The sequence below is a fragment of the Myotis nattereri genome, assembly GCF_964212035.1.
Source record: "Myotis nattereri genome assembly, chromosome: 1".
Classification (NCBI taxonomy): Eukaryota; Metazoa; Chordata; class Mammalia; order Chiroptera; family Vespertilionidae; genus Myotis; species Myotis nattereri.
This window is the reverse complement of record NC_138075.1, coordinates 144,464,865-144,482,368: the sequence shown is the minus strand read 5'-3', so window position 1 is coordinate 144,482,368 and position 17,504 is coordinate 144,464,865. Positions and strand designations below refer to the sequence as shown.

General features: G+C 42.8%; 1 protein-coding gene across 1 annotated transcript in view; it reads right to left on the bottom strand.

Annotated features, from left to right (window-relative positions):
• The window catches only part of NPNT (nephronectin), an 87,838-nt gene that overhangs the window by 13,645 nt on the left and 56,689 nt on the right, over positions 1 to 17,504 (bottom strand). The window contains exons 9-10 of the mRNA XM_081098940.1: positions 1,926 to 2,012; positions 295 to 393 (exon numbers count right to left, since the gene is read on the bottom strand). Coding sequence (XP_080955066.1) covers positions 295 to 393; positions 1,926 to 2,012 — 186 coding nt within the window. The remainder of the gene's footprint in view (positions 1 to 294; positions 394 to 1,925; positions 2,013 to 17,504) is intronic.

Below are 17,504 nucleotides of genomic sequence, written 5' to 3'. Positions count from 1 at the left end.
ACCAAGAACTACTACCATGGCTGATGTACTTCTTTTATGCTTGGGAATGGGGCACGACAAGTAAATTAAAAATTATAAGTTAGAACAAGCCCATGTGTTTTATTTACCAAGCCTTTTAGTGAGCTACTCGCCTTCCCATAATATAATTCTAGTTGACAGCTAACAAAGGGACTATGAATGCTGGACAAGATCTCTCTTTACCCTCTTAGAGATGTTACAGCGCACTTGACTAGCAGAACTGGGCCTTCCAAGGGGATCAACCTGAAATGGGTCCGAGAGTTAAACTGGGCTTACCTGCTGGATCCCTCACTGGTTCCCAGTGCAAGTCACTGTCTTTCTCCCTGATCCATCCACAAAGTCCATGGTCAAAATTGCAGCTATGTATCAGCACACCTGCAAGGAAATGACCAGAAAGGCGAGTAAACCACAAATGAACAACAGAAATGCACTTGTTAACAAGGTTATCAGTACAAGTGTTCTCTCCTATCCACACTTCACTAACCCACCAGAACTTCTCTCCAGGAGATCAAAAGGGAATCACACGAATCCCTTCTCAGCACAATTGTGCCTGTGTGCTCAACGGTAAAAACACAGCACACAAGTGTTGCCAATTACGACCTTTTACATCATCACTTAAAAATATGAGTTCCTCCTCATCCTATCCTATATAATAAAGAGCTAATATGCAAATGTTCGTCACACCCTCATGTCACACCCTCACGCCATAACTGCTCAGACCCTCAACACTGGGGAGAGAGGAATGGGAACCAGCCGGGCTGCAGCCCAGGAGAGAGACAAGCTGCCCACCCCGCGCTCTCAGGTGCCAGCAGCTGCACCTGCGCCTGTGGCCCAGGAGAGGGACAAGCCACCCGCCCCGCGGTCCTGGGCGCCTGCAGCTGCGGCCAGCCTGGGAGAAGCTGGCCCAGGTCCTGGGTGCCTGCGGCCGGCCAGAGGGAGGGAAGCCCGGGTCCTGGGTGCCTGCAACCAGCCAGAGGAGGGAATCCTGGGTCCTGGGTGTGGGGCAAGGCAGAGGCGGTTACGGGCAATCAGGCCAGTAGGGGAGCAGTTAGGGGTGATCAGGCAGAGGTGGTTAGGGGTGATCAGGCAGGCAGGCAAGCAGTTAGGAGCCAGCAGTCCTGGATTGTGAGAGGCAGGCAGAAATTCTCCGAGGGGTCCCAGATTGGAGAGGATGCAGGCCGGGCTGAGGGACTCCTCACACAAATTTCATGCCCCAGGCCTCTAGTAATTTATATTAAATGCTGCTTTTATATATATACTCTCTCTCTCTCTCTCTCTCACACACACACACACACACACACACACACACACACACACATATATATATATATGTAAATTTTTTTTCAATATAATGATGATTTGTCCTAGATAATCTGGCTCAGTGGATAAAACATTGGCCCAAAGACTGAAGGATCCTGGATTTGATTCCAGTCAAGAGCATGTACCTTGGTTGCAGGCTCAATCCCTGATCCTGGTCAGGGCATGTGTGGGACGCAACCAATCAATGTGTCTCTCCGCCTGTCTCTCCCCCTCCCTTAGACTCTCTTTAAAAAAATCAATGGAAAAATATTCTAGGGTGAGGACTAACAACAACAACCAAAAGATAATGACTCAATTACTTGTGCCCAGCTGATAAAACAGCAGAGGAAACCAAGTTGAAAAAAAGAAGATCTATAATTTTCCTAGGTGTAACCTTACAATCTGTAATTTAAAAATTATTTTCATGAAATGGAGGAAAACAATAAAATGTCATTATAACTGTAGTAAGAATATAAGTGTCTTGGGGTGGTAAATATACCATACAATATACAGATGATCGGTTGTAGAATTGTACACCTGAAACCTATATAATTTTATTAACTAATGTCAGCCCAATAAATTCAATTTTAAATAAAATAAGCATCTACCTGGATCATCCTTTGCTTCATCATCTGCACTGACTCCTCTTTCAATTTCAAATATTTCAAACAAATCATTTGAAGGATGCCGTGGAACTGTAAGAGAGAGAGAGGTTTTGAGAAAAGGGCAGTGCCTTTCACAGTGGCGGGGGACAAAGACCTGGGCACCCACTCATCTGGAAGATCCCAAAACTTTTCATTACACTTCATGTGAACATCCAGGAAGTGTGTTCTGCAGTGATGTATACGGTAACATTTATCTGTGTACAAATAAAAACTGGTTTCACAAGTTTTTAAATTTCAACATAGAAACACATTAAAAGGTTTTCATCTGGAAGATACATTTTAAAGGAGCTACCGATTTCGAATAACATATTCATCTTCATGAAGTTCAAAACTGTGCCTCTATAGAAGATACACTGTGAACACATGGAAATGCCTGCCACTGGGGTGAGCGGTTTGGTTTTCTAACCACAGCACCCACTCCCCTCCACGAACTCCGCACACTGGTGGAGGCTCATCTGGATTTCTTACCAGGGCTGGCCTTGCTCAGGCAGGGACCCTGGCTCCTTTAAGATCAAATCCAAAGGCCTTGGTGCAGCATTCACAGCTCCCTCTCCCCCCCACCCGACCCCACAGTGCCCAAACATGCCATTCATTTCCAGTCTCTGACTCTGTGGAGAGCTTGGGAGGCTCTTCCTGCTAATTAACCTGCCAAACTTTCTTCTTCCTTCATTGCCCGTGTAAATATCTTCCATCATTGCCCAGTGTAAATATCACCGCCTGGGTGAAAGCTTTCATGCCCCGGGCAAATTAAATTCACCCCCCCGCCCCCCCCCCCCCGTAGTTCAGACTCCTGTTTTTACACTTCTATTCCATTTTTTCATAGACTTGCAGTTATTTACACACACACACACACACACACACACACACACATGTGTGTCTGTCCCTCTGCTAGTCTCTGAGGTCCTGGAGGACATCAGTCATGTCTTATTCATGCGGCATTTCCGGGGTCTGACCTGGTGACAGGCACTCAGTGTTTACTGAACAAATGTGAAGATCTTGTCAAGAAACCCATGCACTCTGTCAACCCTTTTCCTCACTGAAACAAGCGGGTCAGAGCTTAATTATCCACTTGTAAAAACATGGATTCATTTAAGCAATTAGTTGCTTGTTCTTTTAACGTGTATTTGATTACCACCCATATGCCAAGCACTGTGTGAGGCCAAGCAGACAGAGAGAAAGGGGTGGGCCAGTTCAACAAGGACCTGGCCCTCATGGAGCCTGCACTCAAATGAGAGAGGCAGACAAACTCGAAGACCAATGAAGACCACAATTCTCAGTGTTGAGAAGGGCCAGGAAGGAAAACACTTGATGATGTCATGGAGAGTGACAGGTGGGAAAGGGAGTGGGAATGGGGGTGGTGGTGGAGGGGAATTCTTGGCCGAAGACCAGAGAATACTCCCTGTTCTTTGGCAGAATTTAAATTAATTAGCTCTATTTTTATAAGGCAGGGAGTGAAAGATGTAGAACACCAAGGAACACACGTTAGTCAAAAGGGTTCTTTCTTGACAATGTTCCTATTATTTTTAGCAAGAATTTTAAAAGTTAATAACCTCATAATATTTACACTAATTTCCTAAAAGCTTATTGCTTTGATTTTTTGCCCTGTTTGTTTCAAAAGCCAGACAGTAAAGCCCCTCACCTTCCGCCTCACACACTCACATATAAGCAGCCCGTGAAGAATAAAGAAGAGAAGCTAGTTCACAGACAAGCTCTTAGGGATATTACCTGATCACAGGTGCTCTGGGGTGAGGCAAATGCCCTCCCTCATTCACACCCAGATGACTGACAGCAATGACATCCAATTATAGCTTTCCTTTCCTGGTTGAGGTTCTGAGGAGACCATCTACTAGAAATACTACAAAATTGTGGGCAATCACACTCCATTTCTCATGACAGAGAAAGTTAGAAAAACTCTATTAGGACCATCATGTCTTTGTTCCCTTAATCTTGTTGTAACTTATACAAATTACCTCTGGATTGGGATAGCTCCAGTCTTAAGGTACCATATTTTAGGGACATTCTGCTAGCTTGTCAAGCTCCCTTTTTTCCAGATGAAGGACTGTCAGGTGGCAAGAAGTCGAGGTGGATGGGGGAGGACCACTCCAAGGTTTCCTGGTGCAGGAGGACTGCTTTACGAAGGGGGATCAAGGAGGTCCTCTCTGAGGAAGCACCCTTTGCATGGAGAGAGGAAGAACATGGAACCTTCCAAGCAAAGTATTGGAGTAGGAGAAGAGGGAGCATTTCAGGCCTCAAGTACAAAGAAAGCGCTAGAACAGTTGGAGCAAGGCGTTCTCAGTGGCTAGGGGATGCTGAGAGACAGAGAAAGCGGCAGAAGAGAAAGGAAATACCAGATCACACATTTGGAAAACAGCAACCCAGAGAATTAGTCATCCAACAACTTGCTCAGTGTCAGATGCTCCATTAGTATCTTAAGCACTGGGTTTCCAAGAGCTATTCAATTCCGCAGCGGCTGATCATACACACCTTTATTTTCATTCACTGGGAAACGTTCCAAGGAATTTGGAGACCTGAAGTGCCCGGCAGCTATGAGTTCTTACCATGGCGTGCGCTCTGCTCTATAACTCTGCCACAGTATTCAACACTCCTTCCTCACACACCACAGTCTGGACTGCCAACAGCGTCCCACTGCTGTGCCAAGAGAAGGCACACCACCCATTTCATTCCCTGGTATAGTTTACCGTTTATGTGAAAACACTAAGGGAAACAAGCAGTGAGGGGAAAATCAAGCAGTAGGATCTCAACTGTGTACAAGAGAAAGGAAGGAACAAACCAAAAATTTGGACTAGAAAAAAAAAAGGTAAATAATACACCCATAGGCTAATCGTGGTGGTCTGATTATTGGAAAGAAAAGATATTTTCTCATTTGTTGGTTTGAAATTCTAAATTTTTAAGGTTGTTTATAAAATGAATTTCTACTATGAAAAAAAACTTACCTAAAACATTGAAAGGAAGGAGACGTCTATCAGAGCACACACACAGACCCGACCCCATGGCAATTATGTCTGTTACTTGTGTTTTGTCTGCTCAGAGGACTCTGAACAGAGTCTTCATACCTGTTGTTGAATATGAGGCTATGAAATTGAAATGCATTTGTGTAATCACTGCAGAAAATGATAATTAAAATAAATGATTAGCCATGCCCAAAGCACAAAATATAACCAGGAGAGATGCGAATACATGATTTTCCTAATTATCCTTCCCTGCATCATATTTGGGCTAACAGTCAACTGAAATATATATAAACAAATATCAACTCTTCTCTGCAGCTGAACCATTCATTCTCAAAACTAGAATGGTATAATTTTAGAGGTAGAAAAGGATAAGAGAAATCCAACAACACCATTCCTAGCATCTTTTCATCCTTCCTCCCGCCACTATTCCATCCACATGCTAATGCAATCAGTCAAGGAAGTGAGCATCCACTGGGTCCCCGGTGCTGGGCTAAGGGCTTGTTGTGAAGCAAAGAGCATGCTTTTGCCTTCAGAGGATCTACGGTCCAGATGTGAAGACACATCTAACCATTTCCCCAGGTAATGAGTGCTTTAAAAGTGAGGTAGAGGAAGTTATGTGAGCATGGGGGTGAGGAGAAAGGGGGGTAGCAGGTGGAGGACGGATGCGTGAACACCTCTGAGAGGTGATGCCTCTACCGGGCATGAAGGATGAGTTCCTGTGAGCTGGCATCCTAAAGAATGAAGGGGTGTGGGACTGAATGCTCATTAGAACTGGAGTGCTCACAGGGGAAGGATGCCACATGAATGAAGCTGGAGATGCAGGCAGACTGTGCAGGGCCTTTTAAAGCTCCGTAAAGATTTTGGACTGTATTCTGGTAGAAACCGGGAGCCTCTGGAAGGCTTTAACACAGGAGTGCCAAGATGAGGTCCACCATTCTGGCTGCAGCATGTGGAACGCACAGGGTGAGAGGATGTCAGAGGGCAGTTAAGACCAACATTAACTAAAGAATTCATCTTGAAAACGTTCTCTCAACATTTTCCTTCCATGGGTCAATGTTCCACCTACACAAAATATCCCATGCCCATTGCTTCTTACAACCTTCTGTTTGAACTAAAAGAAAGGAGGTGTCCAGGCCTGGGAGGAAGGAGCCAGGTGGATAAAGACCTGATGGGATGGGGTTTAGGGGCCCAGGATGCTTTCCTAATACCTGGGGGGCCCTGGCGCCTGTGAGGATGGGCCACACAAATTAGCAGGAAACTTCTTAAAAAGAAAGTCTGACCTAGTGTTTTCTATTAAACATATTTTCCCCATGAATATGATAATTTTAATATATAACCCAGGTTCATAAATGAGGTCTCCCAGAGCCATTTTGTATATTTTACCCAAAAAGCACTAGGAGTAAGCACAGTGGAGTGAGTGTAAGTATTATCACACACACCTCCCACGGCCAGCCCTCTCCCAAAGGGTAACTACAACAAAGTGTAAACAATGGTTAGTAAAGGCAGGTTTGCAAATTCTGTTTAGTGCTTGGGTGGCTCCCCTGACATGACCCAGGCTGCTTCTGGCATTTGTTGAACTAAAAGTTTCAAGATAACAATGTCTTAAATTCTACGCTTGGAGGTTTAGTTCATTGAAGGAGAATGGCGCACACAGAACTCTTCTAATGTTGTGAAGGCTCGTTCTGGTGAGAAAACCTGGGGAGTTTTAAAGACTACAGCGTGGGGGTGAATGACAAGGATTTTATGGGGCAGCCCTTCCTCGCTTCCCCTCTCCTTCCCTCTCTTCTCCTCCCCTCCCCCCTCTCCTCTTCTTCTCCCTTCTCCTCTCCTGCCTCACCTCGCCTCTCTCTCCCCCACCCCTTCCCCCCATCTCAATTTGCATTACAGTTTTAAATGACCAGTGAGAAGCAAACAAAAGGATTGGGAACAAGTTTCTAAAATTTCCTTAACCACTTTAGAGAAAATTCTTTGCTACCTCCTGATTACAAGGAAAAAAGGAGAGGGTTGCTGGGCTCCACAGAAATAAGTTCTTGTTTGCCAGATCTTTCATGCCACAGGAAGAATCTAAGAAGTTCACCAGCCACCTTTGGGGGAAAGGTACATAGCAGAGCTGGGAAAATTAAATCTCTGGTGGAAGGGGGAACACAGACACAGCTACTCAATAATAAGCCCAGTTTTTGTGACTCACCTATTTCTCCTTTAATCAAGTTTCAGAACAACTTCAACAGTGCCCAGGAGACAAGGAACAGGATGTCTGAAAGATGGCTCCTCTGCAGGTGTGACCACACGGATGGTAATACAACTCTTTCAGATTGAAAGCACTTCACAGGTTTTGTTCTCTTTCTCTCTCTAAGCCAAAGGAACCTTATAAGTTAGGCTTTGTCAGGACTGAGTTCCACACACCTGGACCCCAACTGATGTGCTGGGACCTGGGGCAGCATGATCCCCTGGGGGATCACAGAAGCCCATGGACTGTGGGGGACAGGTGTCAATGCCCTCAAGCCAAATAATCACTTTAAAGGAAGAAAGGGAGCTTTTATTTCTGATATTTGTTAGACCCATCATGTAAATTTCCCTTGTAGACCTTGTCTCTGAAAAGGCTATTTGCACAGCAAAGCAGTTGAGGCAAGGCTGTCTCTAACGTTAACAACTGTTCAACCAGGTACTAACACATCTAAACAAAACAGGAGAGTCCAATTATTTGGTCACAAGAAAGAATATATGAAGTCTCAGCTTTCTATTTTCATTTTTTCTGCTCACCTAATAGCCTGCACTTGCAAATCAACTTGTTTCAAAGGGACCTGGTTAGCCAAAAATAACATTAAAATTGTAATGAACCATAACAGAAAGCATCAGAAAAATATAAACATCGAGGGCCAGAACACAAAATGGGGCTGTATTTTTCTGAGTTAAGTAGGCAATGCTATCATTACCATATAAATGAATTCATTAAAAAAAATCTGATTTCTGCCTTTGGTCACATTCACCAAGGACTCAATTTATACTTTCCAGAGAAAACTATTTTTTTTCTTCACCAGCCACCATAGGATCCAATTAAAATATAAATCAATCATCTTGAAAGCTTTCAGAATTCACAGCACCAGATCCTGACCTGTAAACATTGACAACTCACTCCTCTAAAACACTAGCAGAAACGTCATCTTCAGGGGATGTCAGGCATCTCCTCGGGGTCTCTGTAGGCCTTGCTGTTTACTAGAACCCAAACTAGCTTGAAGACCTCTTCACCCCTCGGCAGAAACAATCTTTTTACTCATCACCACAGAGAATCAGGAAAGAGACCATATTTCCATGACTGAGAATAATGTGATCACAGCAGCCACACACTCAGATCTGTTGACGGGAAATGAGAGAAAGAACCTGTGCACAGCTCGCAGCAAAGCAGCACTCAGGTAAAAAGGAAACACTCTTCTTCCTCTTGCAGGACACCTGGAATGTCAGCACATGCTCCTGAGTGAGTGTGCTGTGTGCTGTGGCCACTCATAAGGGCACCTGGTCCCTATTACATTATATCCTACTAGAGGCCCAGCTCACAGGATTCGTGCACTGGTGGGGGGTGTGGCCTGTGGGGATAGGCCCGCTGTGGGAGCACTGCTCATCCTGATCAGCCGAGCGGCTGCTCCCGCTGTGGGAGCGCACTGACCACCAGGGAGCAGCTCCTGTGTTGAGCGTCTGCACCCTGATGGTCAGTGCATGTCATACAGATGGTTGACCAGTTGTTCTGGTCATTCCACCATTTGGTCGCTGGGCTTTTATTATATAGGATAATCTTCATCTGCAACACTTTTCTCCTGGACTTTCCATGAGCCAGATGCCTCGTGCTACATTTCAGGCATGGTTGTTGCATTTTAAATGCCCCACATCTGGCTGATTCTGTCTCCATTGAGGACAGGGTTCTGCTGGCCTGAAGCTGCCATTTTGGCTCTCAGGGCCCTGCTACTCAAAGTGTGGTCAGCAGAATGACCTGTGAGCTTGCTAGACATGCAGAATCTCAGGTCCTACTACAGTCTCACTGGGTGGGTTTTCATTTTCACAAGATCCCATGTTTCTTGGGCACATAGTGCAGACTGAGCAGTACTTCCCTACACAGTCTGATGTAGTAAATGTATTAGAGAGACTAGGAATCCACATTGGAGATAAGCATCCTAAGTTACTGTGGTTCAAACAAGCTATGCCAACAATCAAAAAAAAAAAATGCTTCCTGGGCCAAGTGATATGAGCTTCTTAGCTAAAACTGGGCATACCTGTCACTCAATCGTAAAAAAAAAATGTGAAAGGTTAAAAACAGAAGTTCATAAAACCTTTCGTGAATTTTTAAAAACACTGTGTTCTAAATAAATTTAGCATGATTAGGAATTAAGAATCTACTGGGGTTCTTCTTAAAAACACACAGCACACTGCTAGAGAGAACAGGATTTGAGTATCACTGGCCCCTCTGCTGAAGAATTACTGCTCTGAGGTATAGTGAATAATGACAGTGGGATGAAGTGATTAAAAAACACAGCATGTGGATAACAAAAAGATAGTCAAAATCACCCTAATATCACAAACTGAATAGGTCCATGGTTATCATTTTGGGCTATTTTCTTCCAAACTTTTATATTCATTCAGATAGACATAGGTATGCATTTTATACCCCAAAGGGGGTCAACGGTATATACAGCTCTGTGTATTCTTTTCACTTAACATTTTTATAACATGGGTATTTTCCCAACTCATTAAATATTTTTCAAACAACATCACCACATATTATTTCATTATCTTGCTAGACTAAAATGTATTTTCCCCTATCTTCCTTTACTTCAGGTTCTACATAAAGTGTTTCTTCTTGCCCGGCTGGTGTTGCTTAGTGGTTGAGCGTCGGCCTATGAACCAGGAGGTCACAGTTTTGATTCCCTTTCAGGGCACATGCCCGGGTTTTGGGCTCAATCCCCAGTAGGGAGTATGCAGGAGGCAGCCAATCAATGATTCTCTCTCATCATTGATGTTTCCACCTCTCTCTCCCTTCTCTGAAATCAATAAAAATATATTTTAAGGTGTTTCTTCTTTTCTTTGCTGTGGGATAGATCGTATCTGGTCTGATACCAGATTTTTGTCTTTGCAACTTTTTAGCAGCCCCTTGCAACATACCTCTGGTGTCCAGACAGGCATACCACAGATTAAATCGGCTTTTCTTGCTCTGTGTCTGCCTATCTGTCCTCCCAACTCCACCCCTCCAGCAGGCTCTTCCAGAGGCCAAGTCAACCCACTGGTCTCAGGAACCGTGCAAATGAACACCATGGGAGAGGACTCTTCAGTTTTGTGGAAAGTGGTCTCTACACTTCTTAGTTCAGCTCAGCTTGACCTGAAGTCGGTGACAATGAACTCTAATCCCAACAGTTATATAATATACATGACATGCCACTCCAAGACAATCACAATAATCCTTAGCATACTGAGAAGTCCTACAGTTAACAAGCCTATTTAAGTTTACTAAACCTAGGATCTCTCAAATTTATTTGACATCAGAACTTCTTTAGCATACACTTGCTTAATATCCCAGAGATCTAATGTCCAATCAAACACACTTGGAGAAGCGCTGGTCTGTCCCATACATGAAAGAACAAGAATCTTATGTTATCTGGGAACTGTAGAGTTGCCCAGTCAGGCCTACAGGGTGAGCTCTGCAAATGCATCTGATTATAATTCTATTTACACAGTAATTTTAAAGACCTAGGGTCACTCAAGTTGGAATTATTTTAAAAATACATGGAGTGGGTCAATGGGGGAAAAAGGTGGGCATCTGTAATACTTCCAACAATAAATATTTTTTTAAAACAAGAATACAAGAATATCACTTATAACTTAGAGCAGCGGTTCTCAGCCTGTGGGTCGCGACCCCTTTGGGGGTCGAACGACCCTTTCACAGGGGTCGCCTAAGACCATCGGAAAACACACATATAACTACATATTGTTTTTGTGATTAATCACTATGCTTTAATCATGTTCAATTTGTAACAATGAAAATACATCCTGCATATCAGATATTTACATTATGATTCATAACAGTAGCAAAATTACAGCTATGAAGTAGCAATGAAAATAATTTTATGGTTGGGGTCACCACAACATGAGGAACTGTATTAAAGGGTCGTGGCATTAGGAAGGTTGAGAACCACTGGCTTAGAGGAATACCAATACCCCTTCCCATTTCTTCCGTACTCTGCTTTGCTTAGTCGTAATTTCTTCTATTATCCACTCTAAAGAATAAAATTACCTTGTTTTGTGCATCGGACTGAAAATCAAAGAAGGAAAAGTGTAAAAATTATTTCCCTGAACTTCTCCAAATCAACTAAATAAAAATGTTCTAACAACTAAAGAAAAAAAAATACATGCTTCATGTTTCATATCACACATAAATGGTTATTTCCTTAATCACATATTATGTAAATGTTCCCCATCATAGTTATTACTATAAAATACAGTAATATAGTATATTTCATAGTAATTAATAACTAACACCTTCACTTGTATTATGTTTGATCCCTGAAACCACCCAATGTGAATGTAAAGCTAAGAATATTAACTCAATTTTACAGATGAGAAAATTGAAATGGAAAGCTTAGTAACTTATCCAAAGTCACTTAATTCATAAATAATAGGGGTGAGAATCAAAACTAGATCTTCTGATTCAGTGTATTCATTGCCTGGCAGTAGTTTAAAACCCTCTGCTTCAAATGCCTCAGCCTTATTTTCATATTCCCTTTCAACGCCTTTTCACTTTTACTCAACATCATGCTTAAAACTGAGAAGTATGTTAGATTTAGACTTTTCTAGATACTGTTTCTTTTCAATGTCTATATTAAACTCTATCAGGATAAGAGAAAGACCATAAGCTGAAATAACTCTGATGATCTGAGGAGTGATTATCAAATCAACAAGTTAAATTTAGCTAGTTCAAGCAGATGAAGGATTTACTTTGATTAAAAAATAGAATCCAATATAAAATTCCATTCAACAAGTATTTTTGAGCACCTACTGTGTACCAGAGGCACCGTATGACTGTTTAAGGGGAAAACATCTGGGGGTTAAATAGTTTTAAAAAGGTTCCCCTTGCAATCAGTATTGGGTCAGATCTGACCATTATGTATCTTTGGGCCCCAAAGAGTGTTCCTTCAATACATGGAGTGTGAGGTCAGGTGAGAGTGACCAATTGTGTACCTGACAGTACTGAAGAAAACTGAGACAGAAATGTAATTTCATGACTGACAGAGGGATGGGGGGTGAGGGGTTTGGGTGAAAAGGTGAAGGGATTAAGAATCTGTATTGGTAGTTATACAATAGTTACAGAAATGTAAAGTATAGCATAGGGATTATAGTCAATATTATCGTAATAACAATGTATGGAGTCAGATGGGTACTTGAAATATTGGAGGGGGTGGGGGGGGACCACTCTGTAAAGTACATGATTGTCTAACCACTATGCTGTACACCTGAAACTAGTACAGAATAATGTGGAATGTAAACTGAAATTGAAAAAAATACATAAAATTGAATAAATAAATGAAGGTAATAATATCTATTTTTTTTAAATCCACTGAATAGAATGCCAATCTTCAAAAAGAAGAAAGGGATGGAGGGGAAAAGGGAGGTAGGAAGGGAGCAGGGGGGGAAAGGGAAAAAAATACTGGAAGCACAATAAAACATCTCTCCATAGTATAAAAATAAGTAACAATCAGAAAAGAATACATTTTTAAAATTATTAAAATATAGATTAATGTATTATATTAAACTAGGTTTTGTATGGAAAATTTGATTGTATGATGATAATTTATTTTAGTTTAAAAAGTTATGAGTGATCAATCTATTCATTGTTCTCTTTGTTCCACAAATAGTGTTGAAGTGCCAATTATGTAGCAGACATTATGCTAGGTTCTGGAAATGTATCAATGAACAAAACAGAAAAAGATCCTTTTTTTCAAAAGCTTATATCCTACTAAGGAAAGACAAAATAGACATTATAAATAAGTACACAATACAGTATATTTAAAAGGTGACTTAAAATAAGTACAGTAGAGAGAGATCACTGGTGCTGGTGGTGGTTGGGGAGGTCGCAATGTTGAATGGGAGGGACAGGGTAGCCTCACTGTTAGGTTGAGATTTGTATAAAGAGAAGAGAGATGGGTCCAGCTGATAGCTGAGGGCAGAGAGTTCCAGGAAGAGGGAAGACCTGGAATCAGAGTCCTCAGCTGGAGAAGTCTGAGGAATGGCAGTGAGGAGGCTAGCAGGGAGTGAGGAAGGCAGAGAGTGCTAGGAGATGAGATAGTTTAGGACTTTGTAAGGTACTGGCAGGGCTTGAGTTCTTTCTGAACTAAGCGGTGCAAATTCAGAACTGTGAACAGTGACATCTCATTTAACTTTGAAAAGCTCACTCTGGCTGCTGAGTTGAGAAGAGACCACAGAGGGGCAAAGGTAGAAGCAGGGAGAAGCTGGAAGACGATTGCAGTGCAGGTCCGCAGTTGCTCCCCATAATTCTGCAATCCAAAAGCTGTTTCTGTAGCTCATTAGGTGGCAAAACTAACCTACACTTCACCTAACCTCGAGGTCTTTAGTTGCCAGTTATCATGAGTATTCATGAGTTTCACTGTAGAAACATCAATGTGCATCATTATATCATGTACAGCATATGCAGATTATTCTCTAAAATCTGAAAAAAGTTGTATGCCACAACTCATCTGGATAAAGGAGGTTGGACCCAGACCCTAAGGGAGTGATGGTGTGGGCCAGGGGGGTAGCATTGGAGATGGCATGCAGTGGCCACAATCTATACATATAAAACCCTAATATGCAAATAGACCAAATGGCAGAACAACCGAACAACTGGTCTCTATGACGTGTGCTGACCACCAGGGGGTGTGTGCGGAACATGGCGGGCGTCAGCTGCGGCGGGCTGATGGAGCAGGTGATTTGGGGGCACTAGACCATGGTGGAGCTCCAGTGTCCATCATCGGGGTGAGCCTCTGGTGGTTACTGAAAATTCTTTGCTCCCATGTGCCATGGTCCCATCCAGCACTTGCACCTGTTGCTGGCACCGGCCCTGCTCACACCCACTGCTGGCGCCAGAGCCACCGCTCGCACCCACTGCCAGCACCTGGCCCCGATCGCTTGGCACCATCAGCAGGTGTGAGTGATGGCTGCTGGCCCTGATTGCCCCTCAGGGCTTCTCCACCTCCCCCTGCTCCTGAGGGGCAATCAGGACCAGCAGCCACCTCTTGCACCTGCTGCCGGTGATGGCCCCGCTCACACCCACAGTCAGTGTCAGAGCCGCTGCTCGCACTCGCTGCTGGTGCCTGGCACTGGTCCTGATCGCTCAGCACTGTCAGTGGGTGTGAGTGGAGGTTGCTGGCACCGATTGCCCCTGAGGGCTTCTCCACCTCCCCCTGCTCCTCAGGGGTGATTGGGACAGCAGTCACTGCTTGCACCTGCTGACAGCACTGGCCCTGCTGCTGGCGCTGGCCCCAATCACTCCACTCTGTCAACGGGTGTGGACAGGGCTGGTGCCGTCAGCACATGGGAGCAGTGGCAGCAGGAGTGGGGCTGCCGGCAGACAGGGGATCAGGGGATGCGGTGGGAGTGGCTGGGCAGGGCATGGAGGATGGGCCAAGACCCGCCCCTGTGCCCACTTCAGCCTCGCGGCCCACAGTTCTTTTCAAGGTGCATGAATTCGTGCACTGGGCCCCTAGTTTCAATATAATTTAAAGGTAGGGCTAACAGGATTACCTTGTAGATTGGATGTGGATATAAAGAGACTAATTTACTATGACTCCAAGTCCTTCAGCGGTAGCAACTGTAAGATAAAGGTGCCATATCGTAGGGTGTGAAAGACTGTGGGTGGAGTGTGTTTGAGATGAAGTTGAGGCACAACTCAACAAGTGGTCTGAGCATCTAGTTTCATCTAAACTGGAGAAGTTAAACAGGCAGGCGCTTTTCAAGTCTAGAATTTGGGGAGAAGTCTGGGCTAGAGGGGTATTCTTGTTATAATTTTTTTTTCTTATTTCCTTTTAGAATATCTTCACACACATTATAAAGAAAAACATTGTTTAATAACTTCTGCCATTAAATAACATATCTTTCAATGTAAAGAAAAATATAACTGTTGAGGCTATTTGGAATCTTCTAAACAGTGGCTGTAATTAATATCACCTGAAAATTCATGAAATGAGGACAGCCAGATTTTATTCTCAGACCTGTCGAGAATAATGGCTTAAGAAAATTAGTATGCCAGAAGTGAAGAAAATATTCAACGAAGAAATGGTGTTGAACTAAAGCAGCCATAAGGTCCCTTTCTGTTTTCACAGTGAATAAACACCAGTTATTTGTCCTGAACCAAACACTTGAATGCTTCCCTCATTCAGAAAATACGCTACAATCACAAGATAGCAAATTAAGTGTCCAAAATATCCTCATTCACACGAACATTCACCAGCAGCTCTAGCTGGGGATGAAGTGAGAGGGGATGCTCATCTTTGGAAGGAGTGTCCACTGCTCTCTGTGGCATGCAGCCGCCTTGGCCCAGGATCAAGGCCATTCTCTTGCAGGGCTTATCTCTAAAAACACACTCTCTCAGAATGAGTCCTTTCAAACATCACCAGAACTCCATGCTCCCCAATTTTATCCTGCTAATTTCTACTGGCGACCTTCAATGTTATTCCTAATTCCTATGTGTGTCAGTATGGAGAAGAGTAATGGGAAGAAAAAGAGAGCTTCAAAAAGGACAAAACATTAGAAGACTCAGAAAGATGTTGATATCTATGTTAGAGTATCTTTTTATATGAAATAGCCAAGTTCTTACAACTCTACCTTAAGCAGCAGAATAATATAAATACTACAGTTACTTAAGCATCCATGAATAAACATTCCATTGCATGATTACGAAGAGATAAAGAAAAAAATAGAGTAAGAAAAAGAGATACATGAGAGAGAGGAGGGAGAGAAGAGAGAGATGGGAAAGGAGAAGGAAAGTAAAGAAGGGGAGGGAGAAAGAAAGAGAAGGTGAGAGGATAAAAATGATCAGAAAATGTGCTTTTCAAAAAATAAGAGTTATGCAAATATAAATATGTTATTAGATCTACCATCTAAGCCCTCTAAAAATCATATTTATTGTTTAAAATGTACACAATTACAAGTATTTCAGAATTGGAGAATCTCCATTTCATTTTAAAAGGACAGTGACCTAGAAGAAAACATTTGATTGAGAGTCACATAAAAGAAAAGAAAAAAGCTTTTCTCTTTAAAAAAAAAATCACAAAATTCAGTATTCTTTTCACCTAGTAAAAAACTGCAAATGCGTACAATCTAAAAGGAGCAAAGCTGAGTTCCATCAGGGAGTGGGAAAAGAAGAAACTAGTAACGTCAAAAGGAGAAGAGGAGAGAGGAGTGAATGCAAAGGTAGCTAAGAATAAACAAAGTGAAGCATGACAGGAAAATACAGGGAACAAGGCTGTAAACTGCAAATTTTGGTTTGGTAATAAAGGAACCTCTTCCTCCTTCAAAACTTGCTTCATTTGTGATAGCCTTTATCTCCATTGGTGGCACCACCCTTTACCCAGCCACCCATTAAAAATCTGGGAGTCTTTAATCTAGCCCAGTCCAGATCTAACCACCAGCTTACAGCAAATACAAGGGACAGCTGTGCAGTTTTTCTCATCAATCCTGACTTAACCCTCCAGTTTACTGGGGGTTTACTGCATACCCTATGCTGCTTCCTACCTTTGTGCCTTTGCTGTACTGTCCCTGCTAACTATAATGCCTCCCTTTTCTCATCCTCTTACCCTATTTAACTCAAGAAGCTCCCCCACCCAAAACACTCCCTGCCCAAATACTGATTGGTACCCCTTCTCTCTACTCCCAGATTGTGCTACACAAATCTCTTTCACTAACCAAGTACCACAGTTAGCTTTTGGGAGACTCTTTTCCACCAGTCTGTAACCTTTTCTGTTTTATCTTTGTAAGCCCAATGAATCACACAGGGCCTGGCATTCTGAAACACACTAAAAAATGTTTACTGATCAGCCCTAGCCATTTGGCTCAATGGATAGAGTGTCAGCCTTGCAGACTGAAGGGTCCTGGGTTTGATTCCAGTAAAGGGCACAAGCCCAGGTTGCAGGCTCAATCCCCAGTGTGGGGCATGTAGGAGGCAGCCAATCAATGATTCTCTCTCATCGTTGATGTTGTTATCTCTCTTCCTCTCTGAAATCAATAAAAATATATTTTAAAAAATAAAATATTTTAAAAAATGTTTACTGATTAAATGAATGGACAGTTAGAGTGAAAGTTAAATGGCACGTGATACAGTAAGTTCCCCATCTCTGAGAGTTTTCATGTAAATCTGAATATTTTAGAATTGTCATACTGGATAGGAGCTGTAATCTACTATATAACTGTGATATTCCTTCCATTTCTACACACTTATTTGCCCAACTCTCTGACTTTTATTAAGAGTTGTAATATTTAATAGTAGGGGTATATGACACATACTTTATACAGATTATTT